Source organism: Oncorhynchus clarkii, chromosome 10 (assembly GCF_045791955.1).
Source record: "Oncorhynchus clarkii lewisi isolate Uvic-CL-2024 chromosome 10, UVic_Ocla_1.0, whole genome shotgun sequence".
In the NCBI taxonomy this organism is placed as follows: Eukaryota; Metazoa; Chordata; class Actinopteri; order Salmoniformes; family Salmonidae; genus Oncorhynchus; species Oncorhynchus clarkii.
In genome coordinates this window covers 36266732-36279682 of record NC_092156.1, presented here as the reverse complement: position 1 = coordinate 36279682, position 12951 = coordinate 36266732, and the positions used below count along the sequence as shown (strand labels likewise).

The window sequence follows — 12951 nt, the reverse complement described above, 5'->3', positions numbered from 1 at the left end:
GTGCGCGATGAGACAAGGATATCCCTTCCGGCCAAACCCTCCCTAACCTGTGCCGCCCCATGGGCCTCCCGGTCTCGGCCTGCTGTCACAGAGCCTGGACTCGAACCCAGAATCTCTAGTGGCAGTGCCTTAGACCACTGCGCCACTCAGGAGGCCCGTGACAAATACATTTTGATTTGATCACGATCCCTACCACAATTGCAACACCGTCTTCCTTCTACACACCGTTCTTCAACATACTCTGTCCGTCAGAACATACTTGAAACATGGCCAAATCCTTTACAATTCTTATACTGCAATGGCTTAGGGACGAAAGCTCTTACAACGTATCTTACATAACCAAGCTTCACATGCGTAGGTATTTGCTCTTTATCAAAAAACAACAGGACCGACAGACTTTCTTCTTTTCTCCATTCACCCAGTGGGACAGACGCCGGGCACCAACCACACCAGGAACTCTCTTCAGGGATTCAACCTGAATATTCTTTATCACCCCTTAGATGACTCCTTTGATGGCTGCTCAGTTCCGAAGTTCAAAACACAAAACTTCTGTTGTCCGGATTCTTTTGAGGATCACTGCAATCTTCCTCTGTTCTTCAGAAATACAATTAATCAAAGTAAGACCACTGCTGGCCACTCTGACAGACTCCACTTTGACACCTCAAACGGGTATCCTACATATGCATCCTTCGAACGGAATTGACATGTTTTTAAATAACATTACTTAGAATTTTTTTTGGAACGTTAATGTTTTTATGGAAAGTTTTCTTAATTGTCTGAGAACATGACTTTAAATATAACCACGAGGAAACCTGCATAAAATGTTATGCTGAAGTACTGAAAAACAATGTTTCTTAACGTTCTCTGAACAATTTGAGAACATTACTTTAAATATAACCACGAGGAAACCTGCAGAAAATGTTATGCTGAAGTACTGAAATACAATGTTTCTTAACGTTCTCTGAACAATTTGAGAACATTACTTTAAATATAACCACGAGGAAACCTGCAGAAAATGTTATGCTGAAGTACTGAAATACAATGTTTCTTAACGTTCTCTGAACAATTTGAGAACATTACTTTAAATATAACCACGAGGAAACCTGCAGAAAATGTTATGCTGAAGTACTGAAATACAATGTTTCTTAACGTTCTCTGAACAATTTGAGAACATTACTTTAAATAAAACCACAAGGAAAAATGTAGGAAACGTTATGCAGAAATACTGAAATTCCCATCTAAGAAATGTATGGTTCTCAGAAAGTTATGTGCTAGCTGGGTATCCTGCAACATTCCCAGAATTTGTAGGAAGGTTGTATGCAAAATAACCATAGGACAACCACGCTCTCACCAAGATCTAAGAAACATATGGTTCTCCAAATGTTATGTGCTGACTGGGTTGTCTGTTTTCTGTTTGTGGGCTCTCTCTTCCCCTCAGGAGTAATGTGGTCCCTGGGATATGCTGCACTTTTATTTTCTGTTGTGAATTATTGATGACCCTTTTGTAATGCCTTAGGCCTATACTTAATGACTTGGGCTACTCTTCAGTAATGACACATCCTAATTGCCTTTACAGTATGTGAGAAAACAAGTGCCAAAGGTTAAAGAAAATGGAAAAGCATTTTTTTTTCTGATATCAAATAGCCCCTTATTAATCATCAATGGCCTGGTTTGGTAAATTGACGTGTATTACAGTTATGACCACGCCTGTATTTCTGTGAAGGAAACAGGGGTTTGTAGTGTTTTTTTCTCCTTGCTCGTCAGGGATCAGGGGTCAAATGTTAAATGATTTATCCACTGGGAAATGTAGAGTTGTCTAGCATATCCTGTCTTTCACCTGACCTCCTAAATGTCCTTTGCTGTCATCCAAAATTGACAAGGCTTGTAAATAATCCTACAGCCATGTTGTGGACAATACACACAAGGGGTGGGGAATGTTACAGCATGAGACGCAAGAAGGCAGGGTAGGAGGTAGTGCAGGCTTCTGAGGCAGGCAGGTAGTAGGAATAATAGAAACATGTTTTAATTTTTTTTTAAATGGTTAGACACAGCAAATTAGCTATGTAGGAGAAAGCTCTGTCACCACCAGCTCTGCAACAACAAGAAATCCAACATTTTGTGATCAGAGCCAACATAAGATATACTATAGAATACTACAGTACTTACTATAGAATTCTGTAGCATACTGTAGAATATTAAACACTGTAGTGTCCCTCGATCATGTGTAGTAGTTGGTATGTCATTTTGTAATATACTGTAGTAAATACTACAGCATTATACACAAAAAACAATAGTTAATACAGAAATGTCTGCAAAAAAACTTTACCATAGTAAATACTACAGTATTTAATTGGCATACAGTACCAGTCAGTTGACGCACTTATTCCATATTTTCTTGATTTGTACTATTTTCTACATTGTAGAATAATAGTGAAGACATCAAAACTATGAAATATATGGAATCATGTAGTAACCAAAAAAAGTGTTAAACAAATCAAAATATATTTTATATTTGAGATTCTTCAAATTAGCCACCCTTTGCATTTGACAGTTTTGCACACTCTTGGCATCAAACTCATATCATATCTTCAGTCCACATTACGGGATGTATTTTGAGTCTGTGTACAGTTTCACACAAACCTGTCCCTTCCTATAAATCATTACATACATGCATCTTATCCATGTCTCTACCAAAACACCCAATAGTTGTTGGTAGCTGGCTCAGTATTCTTCACTTTTCCATTTCGCCACATATACAGTCAACAAGGTCTTATATGGTTGTTTATTTGAATTTCAGATACAAATCCACTTCCATAACATTATATCCAAAGAGTTAAAGACAATACTGAGGATATTTTGCAGTGACTCTGATGTATGTGACCGAGGCCTATCTGTCATTTGTCTCTCTCTCTGGGCCCTATCAGAGGACAGCATCCACACTGCCACAGATGAGATCTGGCTTCTAGTAAACACAAACATAGCAGACATTAATGATGTAAATATTGACTGAGAGCATTAATGATGGCATAAAGGATTAGAAGTCAAATCATCACATTAAATATGTATGTGTGTATTAATGAGGGGGCAGGGGAGAGGGTCAGAGGGGATGTTTCTGATTGGCACCCTGGAGGTCTGCAATAGCAGCTCCCTCCCTCCCTCTCACAGCACAGACAGACACCAGGGCCTGCTGCAATACAGCCGCTCATGTGGCATCTCTCACTAATGATGAGGACGACAACTTCTTGAACTTTCACCTGCTCAGATGAAAGAGTGTTGTGAACATTTACTTAGATGGAATGAAGTCTCATCTTTGTATCTATGCCATTGTGGTGTATGTGACAGCATGGGCAGTGCCATTGACATTGGGGATGTCATTCGAAAACATAATGTTAACTTTCACTGCTATGCGGATGACACACAGCTGTACATTTCAATGAAACATGGTGAAGCCCCAAAATTGCCCTCGCTAGAAGCATGTGTTTCAGACATAAGGAAGTGGATGGCTGCAAACTTTCTACTTTTAAACTCGGACAAAACAGAGATGCTTGTTCTAGGTCCCAAGAAACAAAGAGATCTTCTGTTGAATCTAACAATTAATCTTAATGGTTGTACAGTCGTCTCAAATAAAACTGTGAAGGACCTCGGCGTTACTCTGGACCCTGATCTCTCTTTTGAAGAACATATCAAGACTATTTCAAGGACAGCTTTTTTCCATCTACGTAACATTGCAAAAATCAGAAACTTTCTGTCCAAAAATGATGCAGAAAAATTAATCCATGCTTTTGTCACTTCTAGGTTAGACTACTGCAATGCTCTACTTTCCGGCTACCCGGATAAAGCACTAAATCAACTTAGTTAGTGCTAAGTATGGCTGCTAGAATCATGACTAGAACCAAACAATGTGATCATATTACTCCAGTGCTAGCCTCCCTACACTGGCTTCCTGTCAAAGCAAGGGCTGATCAAGGTTTTACTGCTAACCTACAAAGCATTACATTGGTTTGCTCCTACCTATCTCTCTGATTTGGTCCTGCCGTACATACCTACACGTACGCTACGGTCACAAGACGCAGGCCTCCTAATTGTCCCTAGAATTTCTAAGCAAACAGCTGGAGGCAGGGCTTTCTCCTATAGAGCTCCATTTTTATGGAACGGTCTGCCTACCCATGTCAGAGACGCAAACTCGGTCTCAACCTTTAAGTCTTTACTGAAGACTCATCTCTTCAGTGGGTCATATGATTGAGTGTAGTCTGGCCCAGGAGTGGGAAGGTGAACGGAAAGGCTCTGGAGCAACAAACCACCCTTGCTGTCTCTGCCTGGCCGGTTCCCCTCTTTCCACTGGGATTCTCTGCCTCTAACCCTATTACAGGGGCTGAGTCACTGGCTTACTGGGGCTCTCTCATACCGTCCCTGGGAGGGGTGCATCACCTGAGTGGGTTGAGTCACTGATGTGATCGTCTTGTCTGGGTTGGCGCCCCCCCTTGGGTTGTGCCGTGGCGGAAATCTTTGTGGGCTATACTCAGCCTTGTCTCAGGATGGTAAGTTGGTGGTTGAAGATATCCCTCTAGTGGTGTGGGGGCTGTGCTTTGGCAAAGTGGGTGGGGTTATATCCTTCCTGTTTGGCCCTGTCCGGGGGTGTCCTCAGATGGGGCCACAGTGTCTCCTGACCCCTCCTGCCTCAGCCTCCAGTATTTATGCTGCAGTAGTTTGTGTCGGGGGGCTAGGGTCAGTTTGTTATATCTGGAGTACTTCTCCTGTGTGAATTTAAGTGTGCTCTCTCTAATTCCCTCTTTCTTTCTCTCTCTCGGAGGACCTGAGCCCTAGGACCATGCCTCAGGACTACCTGACATGATGACTCCTTGCTGTCCCCAGTCCACCTGGCCGTGCTGCTGCTCCAGTTTCAACTGTTCTGCCTTATTATTGGACCATGCTGGTCATTTATGAACATTTGAACATCTTGGCCATGTTCTGTTATAATCTCCAACAGGCACAGCCAGAAGAGGACTGGCCACCCCACATAGCCTGGTTCCTCTCTAGGTTTCGGGAGTTTTTCCTGCCACCGTGCTTCTACACCTGCATTGCGTGCTGTTTGGGGTTTTAGGCTGAGTTTCTGTACAGCACTTTGAGATATCAGCTGATGTACAAAGGGCTATATAAATACATTTGATTTGATTGAGGATATCTCCATTTTAAAATAGTACATTTCCTTGTTTTGCATTTGAAAAATGTGTTAATCTAATATGGGTGATTTACCACTCCCTGCAGTGCTGGAGTCCTGAACCAAATTGTCATTAATTGATTGTGGCCACTAGATGGCAGTGATATAGCTAAATGTAATTTACAAACCCTAGCCCTCAATTTGAAGACAATGCTCTGATCATTGGCTGATCACTACCAACATAAGAATCGCCACCCAGTGGACTACTTTAAAAATGGTGGAAGCCCTCATTGGCAATCTCCATGTTAAAATGTATTATTTCCAAGTTGAGTCCTCTAGCTAGCTCTATGGTTGTGACCCATCAAACACGAAAGGTTCCTATGGAGCATTGAATAAGGTCAATCCTAGGATCCACCATGTGGAGTAAATCAAGTCCATCTTGATAACCATTAGTCCATACAGTATATCATACCAGAAAACACAACACAAAGGATCAGACAGATATCTCTGCTTACAGGCCTGCCAACAAAAGGGAATAAAATCAGCCATTTCCATAGAACAAGGCAGTAGAATCACTTTACTCATCCACTCAAACTAGCACCAGGGGAGCTGATGATTAAATAGTTTGAATAATTATCTACTAATTCACACAATTCAGACAGAGGCTTTACAATTTTACCTCTGAGAATCTAAGTAGTGTCTCAAGCAGATAATTCATATTTTAACAAATAACGGTGTTAATTAAAATTAAGATTGAATAGATAAAAGGATTGATGAATGATTACTGTGGTTAGAGGGGAACTCACATCCTCCACACAGTGGGCCTCTGAAGATTGTTACAGGAAAGGAGCATTGAATAAAATACTGTCAAACAAACACAAACTATACATTTTACTAACCCAACATTTAACTTCCCACTTAAATAGAGTCATCAATAATTATTCTCCGTATTTTAGACTAGTACCTGCTCGTCTTTTCCAGAACAGCAGCAGTGAGCTTTGGCCCAGAGCTGAGGAGAGTGGTAGTGTAATTATGTACACTGAGAAAGTTCAAGGCGTGAATAAATGTAGTAAGTAAATGAATGAATGAATGAATGAATGAATGAATGAATGAATGAATGAATGAATGAATGAATGAAGACCCACAAACAGCACACTGACATGAAACAGCAACAATGACGACTGGGTAAGAAATTAAAGGGAGTGACATATAAAGGGCAGGTAATCAAGGAGGTGATGGAGTCCAGGTGAGTGTCATTATGCGCCTAACGCTGTTGACAGGTGTGTGCCCTGACAAGCAGCCTGGTGACCTAGAGGCCAGAGAGGGAGCACACGTGACAGGTAGGGGAGGCCTGCTTTAGAAGTACAGAGAGACACACTGAGGGCGTTTTAGACCTTCTGGTCATCTCTCCCCATAACGTCAAATCAAATCACATTTTATTGGTCACATACACAAGGTTAGCAGATGTTAATGCGAGTGTCCTTGTGCTTCTAGTTCTGACAGTGCAGTAATATGTAACAATTAATCTAACAATTTTCCAACAAATACATAATACACACAAATCTAAAGGGGTGAATGAGAATATGTACATATAAATATATGGATGGGCGATGGCCGAGCGGCATAGGCAAGTTGCAAGAGATGGTATAAAATACAGTATATACATATGATATGAGCAATGTAAGATATGTAAACATTATTTAAGTGGCATTATTTAAAGTGGCATTGTTTAAAGTGACTAGTGATCCATTTATTAAAGTGACTAGTGATTGGGTCTCAATGTAGGCAGCAGCCTCTCTGTGTTAGTGATGGCTGTTTAGCAGTCTGATGGCCTTGAGATAGAAGCTGTTTTTCAGTCTCTTCGTCCCAGCTTTTACACCTGTACTGGCCTCATCTTCTGGATGGTAGCGGTCTGCACAGGCTGTGGCTCGGGTGGTTGTTGTCCTTCATGATCTTTTTGGCCTTCCTGTGACATCGGGTGCTGTAGGTGTCATGGAGGGCAGGTAGTTTGCGCCGGTGATGCGTTGTGCAGACCGCACCACCCTCTGGGGAGCCTTGCGGTTGAGATCGCTGCAGTTGCCGTACCAGGCGGTGATTCAGCACCTATTCAATCTCCTTAGTGAAGTAGTAGTGAGCTCAATTCCCTTAGCGCAGGAGTTATCTGGGGGTCATTAGTCGTGTTTTTACTCATGGCCCAGTCTCTGGGTGCATTGGGTGATGTCAACGTCAGCGAGTGACACTATAGTAGCTAACATATTAAAAGGGATGCACCTTTTAGACCTTAAGATGTGGACCTGGCACCTCAGAGAGAGACAGAGTATCAGTGGAAGCTTCAAGGTTTGGATACAGAGGGATTTAAATGATTTTGCATAGTCTAATGTTTTAATAACCAGTTTTCAAAATGCTTTTAACATGTTGTGTTCAATGTTGTTCATTTTTGTTGATTTTTTTTTATTTTACTAGCTTTTGCAATACATAGCTTTAAATTGAATCAGATTAGTTCCTGAGACATGATCAGCAGATAATATTTCCACTCAACTGGCCACCCTCCAGTGAGATTGGGAAGCATTGCAGTGTCACAGCTGGATATAAAGGACACACATTATCATCAGGTATAGATGCTTTGTTAGGGATTGAAAAGGCAGTTTAGGTCAACTCCATTTACCCATGACATGTTGTGCACTTTACTGTAAACTTAATCTACAGTCAGCCTGAACATCACACAGTCAGCCTGAGCATCACACAGTCAGCCTGAGCATCACACAGTCAGACTGAACATCACACAGTCAGCCTGAACATCACACAGTTAGCCTGAGCATCACACAGTCAGACTGAACATCACACAGTTAGCCTGAACATCACACTGTTAGCTTGAACATCACACAGTCAGCCTGAACATCACACAGTCAGCCTGAACATCACACAGTTAACCTGAACATCAGTGTGAATGTGACTGTAAATACTGTACAGTCTCAGCTCCCTCCTCACCCTGGTTGTATATTCCTCCAACAGGAGCCTAAATGGCCAACGTGTCTGGGCCTCTGAGTCTGACTCATCTGCAGCTGCAGGTCATGCGGCTGGCCACCACAGAGGAGCGTATCTTCAAGACGTTCCTGGTGCTGGGGATCCACGTGGTCTTTATCTACATCAACCTGGCCATGCTGTTCACCCTGTGGAGCAAACCCTCATTCCGCCACACCGCCCGCTACATCCTGTTTGCCCACATGCTGTTCAACGACACCATCCACCTGACCATCGCCCTGACTCTATACATGCTGGGGAACTTCCATCTGTTTGTGGTCCGCGTTGCCTGCGCCTTCATGGTGCTGCTGTCTTCCTGCACTTTCGTCAATGCCCCCCTCAACCTGGCTGTTATGTCCCTGGAGAGGTACACAGCCGTCTGCTTCCCGCTGCGGCACAGTGAGCTGGCCACGCCCGGGAGAACCCAGCTGGCTGTGGGGCTGGTGTGGGCGCTGGGCGCCATCAACGTGCTAATCGATGTGTGTGCTCTCTTCCTCACAGAGCCGTCCTTCTTCTTGTCACCTGCGCTGTGTACCATCGAGCATCTGCAGACAGCTGGATGGCAGCAGGAGAAGGGAGTGGCCCTGAATACACTGCTGTTTGTGACAGTAACAGCTGTGCTGGTTTACACCTACGTGGCCATCATGCTGGAGGCCCGGTCTGCCTCATCCTCTGAACCTGGGTCGGCACAAAGAGCCATGCGTACCGTACTGCTGCACGCGCTCCAGTTGGGCCTGTCCATCATGTCCTTCATGTATGTGGTGCTGGAGTCCCTGCTGGCCAAACTGCCCCCAGCCATCTACACACAGATGCGCTTTATCAATTTCATGGTAGTGCTGATCCTGCCGCGCTGCCTGAGCTCCCTCATCTATGGCCTGAGGGACGAGGCCTTCAGATCAGCCTTCAGACAACACTTAATCTGCTGCTCTGTTAGGAGGGTGGAGCCCCCACATAGATCCACTAAACACTAACATATAGGAACACACACTTTTATATTTAATTTGTTTTGAACCAGCATGAACCAATGAGGCCTAGATTCAATCCGGACTGAGGAAGATCAGAGTTATAGCACGCTTGACATTTAAAGGTAATTTCCGGTTGAGCTTACATATGCAGCATTTACCGTGAATGCAAACTCAGAGAACGCATTTAACATTGCCTTTAAATGTAAATTGCGCTATAACGTGGATTTTCCGTGGTCCGGATTCTCTGTAAAATATATATGTTAAGGGATTGTGTGAATGTGCGTGTTTTCTTGTACAAACACCACTATTGTTTTTAAATTTCCTTTTAATAAAAACCAACCATGCATTTTGTGTTTCTCCTTCACATCATGACTGCTGGGCAAGCTAAATCATAGGGGCATACTTTTTTATTTCCACAGAATGAACACAACAATGTCAACCTTTATTGCCCCCCAATAATATGAATAAAAAGTGAATCAAGATATTCTCAACGTAATATTAATACATTGTTAAATGAAAGGTGTAGAATTATGTTTCTGCTCATAGAGGGGACCTGTGCTTTGGCTGATCTTACACTGTGGTCCAAGCCTGGTATGGTAAGTAGTCAAGTTCATGTGTCTGTACAAATGCATTGTCTGTGTGTTTTCAGGACTCAGACACCTGGGGAGGATAGTGATGAGTGGAACAGAGCATATCAAGTCTTTATAGATGTGATTCTCTCAACGTGACTGTCAATGAAATCCTGTAGTACGCTATGGAGGGTTGAGGAGAGAAACAGGCCCAGTTGAACCAGGTGTAGCAGTACTATGTAGTGGGCCCTACTGGTGGAAGATTTCTCAGAGGAGGCTGACCTGGCAACCATCATTATAGCGAAGTAGGAGTAAATGATTATGAAACGAACTGATGTAGATGGTAGTGAAGGCTTTGTATATGTCCTCATACACCTTCAGTGCAAAAACACTGTGGAAAGAAGTCCTGCATATACTGTTTAGGAGAGGTAGGGTCAATAGTGGTGAACACAAGCAGCTCAACGACAGTTTTCAGGATCCACAACATGGCGATGGCACAACCAACCTGTGTTTATGCTGTTGACAAGCAGAGTGTGTCTCAGTGGGAAGCAGATGGTCACGTTTCTCTCCAGTGACATCACTGCCAAGCTGAGAGGGGAAGCACGGGTTAAGACTAGCCCCAAAATGGCAAAAATGACACAATAACAGCAAACCATTTAAAAATGGCCTGCGACAAATATGTAAAACAACACGTTTAACATCAGCTGAAAGGTGTCAATACAGAGGACATTGAGGCGATACACAAAAGACTGGCTTGCTCCTCAGGGTCAAATCAAATCAAAGTTTGTCACGTGTGCCAAATATAACAGGTGTTTACCTTACAGTGAAATGCTAACTTACAAGCCTTAACAAATGTTTGCAGTTTTTAAGTAAGTTAATAGGTATTAGGTAAACAATAGATAAGTAAAGACATTTTTTATTTAAACTGTAAAAAATAACAGTAGCGAGGCCATATACAGGTGGAACCGGTACAGAGTCAATGTGTGGGTGCACCGGTTAGCCGGGCTATTTGAGGTAATATGGGGCAGCAGGGTAGCCTAGTGGCTAGAGCGTTGGACTAGTAACCGTAAAGGTTGCAAGTTCAAATCCCTGAGCTGACAAGGTACAAATCTGTCGTTCTGCCCCTGAACAGGCAGGTAACCTACTTTTCCTAGGCTGTCATTGAAAATAAGAATTTGTTCTTAACTGACTTGCCTAGTTAAATAAAGGTTAAAAAAATATGTACAGTTGAAGTGGGAAGTTTACTACACCTTAGCCAAATACATTTACACTCAGTTTTTCACAGTTCCTGACATTTTATCTCAGTAAAAAATCAGTTTTAGGTCACCGCTTTATTTGAAGAATGTGAAATGTCAGAATAATAGTAGAGAGAATGATTAATTTCAGCTTTTATTTCTTTCATCACATTCCCAGTGGGTCAGAAGATTACATACACTCAATTAGTATTTGGTAACATTGCCTTTAAATTGTTTAACTTGGGTCAAACGTTTTGGGTAGCCTTCCACAAGCTTCTCACAATAAGTATGGGTGAATTTTGGCCATTCCTCCTGACAGAGCTGGTGTAACTGAGTCAGGTTTGTAGGCATCCTTGCTCGCACACACTTTTTCAGTTCTGCCCACAAATTTTCTATGGGATTTAGGTCAGGGCTTTGTGATGGCCACTCCAATACCTTGACATTGTTGTCCTTAAGCCATTTTGCCACAACTTTGGAAGTATGCTTGGGGTCATTGTCCATTTGGAAGACCCATTTGTGACCAAACTTTAAACTGATGTCTTGAGATGTTGCTTCAATATATCCACATCACTTGTCTTCTATTTTGTGAAATGCACCAGTCCCTCCAGCAGCAAAGCACCCCCACAGCATGATGCTGCCACCCCCGTGCTTCACGGTTGGGATGGTGTTCTTCGGCTCCCCTTTTTCCTCCAAACATAACAATGGTCATTATGGTCAAACAGTTCTATTTTTGTTTTCATCAGACCGGGGGACATTTCTCCAAAAAGTACGAACTTTGTCCCCATGTGCAGTTGCAAACCGTAGTCTGACTTTTTTATGGCGGTTTTGGAGCAGTGGCTTCTTCTTTGCTGAGCGGCCTTTCAGGTTATGTCGATATAGGACTCGTTTTACTGTGGATATAGATACTTTTGTACCGGTTTCCTCCAAAATCTTCACAATGTCCTTTGCTGTTGTTCTGGGATTGATTTGCACTTTTAGCACCAAAGTACGTTCATCTCTAGGAGACAGAACCTGTCTCTTTCCTGAGCGGTGTGACGGCTGCATGGTCCCATTGTGTTTATACTTGCGTACTATTGTTTGTACAGATGAAGTGGTACCTTCAGGCATTTGGAAATTGCTCCCAACGATGAACCAGACTTGCGGAGGTCTCCCAAAAAAATTCTGAGGTCTTGGCAGATTTATTTTGATTTTCCCATGATATCAAGCAAAGAGGCAATGAGTTTGAAGGTAGACCTTGAAATGCATCCACAGGTCCACCTCCAATTGACTCAAATGATGTCAATTAGCCTATCAGAAGTTTCTAAAGCCATGACATTATTTTCTGGAATTTTCCAAGCTGTTTAAAGGCACAGTCAACTTAGTGTATGTAAACTTCTGACCCACTGGAATTGTGATACAGTGAATTATAAGTGAAATAAGTCTGTAAACAATTGTTGGAAAAATTACTTGTGTCATGCACAAAGTAGATGTCCTAACCGACTTGCCAAACTATAGTTTGCTATCAAGAAATGTTGGACTCCAACCTAAGTGTATGTAAACTTCTGACTTCAACTGTACATGTAAGATTAGTTCAAGTGAGCATAGATGATAAACAGAGAGTAGCAACAGTGTAAAAGAGTGGTTGGCCGGTTCTCTCTCACTCACACACACACACACACACACACACACACACACACACACACACACACACACACACACACACACACACACACACACACACACACACACACACACACACACACACACACACACACACACACACACACAAAATGCATAGTCTGGGTAGCCATTTGATTAGCTGTTCAGGAGTCTTATGGCTTGGGGGTAAAAGCTTTTTGGTCCTAGATCAGTTTGCGCTGTTCTGTGAAGGGAGTAATACACAGCGTTGTACGAGATCTTCAGTTTCTTGTCAATTTCTCTCATGGAATAGCCTTCATTTCTCAGAACAAGAATAGACCGACGAGTAGCAGAAGAAAGGATTTTGTTTCTGGCCATTTTGAGCC

The 12951-nt window shown here is 42.6% G+C and overlaps 1 protein-coding gene across 1 annotated transcript; it reads left to right on the top strand.

Annotated features, from left to right (window-relative positions):
* The first annotated feature begins 8178 nt into the window (after positions 1 to 8178).
* On the top strand, positions 8179 to 9150 carry LOC139419223 (odorant receptor 131-2-like). Its single transcript, XM_071169200.1, has one exon. The coding sequence runs from the start codon at positions 8179 to 8181 to the stop codon at positions 9148 to 9150; it is 972 nt and encodes a 323-aa protein (XP_071025301.1).
* The last annotated feature ends 3801 nt before the right edge of the window (positions 9151 to 12951 follow it).

Coding starts and splice junctions, on each gene's coding strand:
- LOC139419223 (XM_071169200.1), top strand. CDS start 8,179: ATGGCCAACGTGTCTGGGCCTCTGAGTCTGACTCATCTGCAGCTGCAG.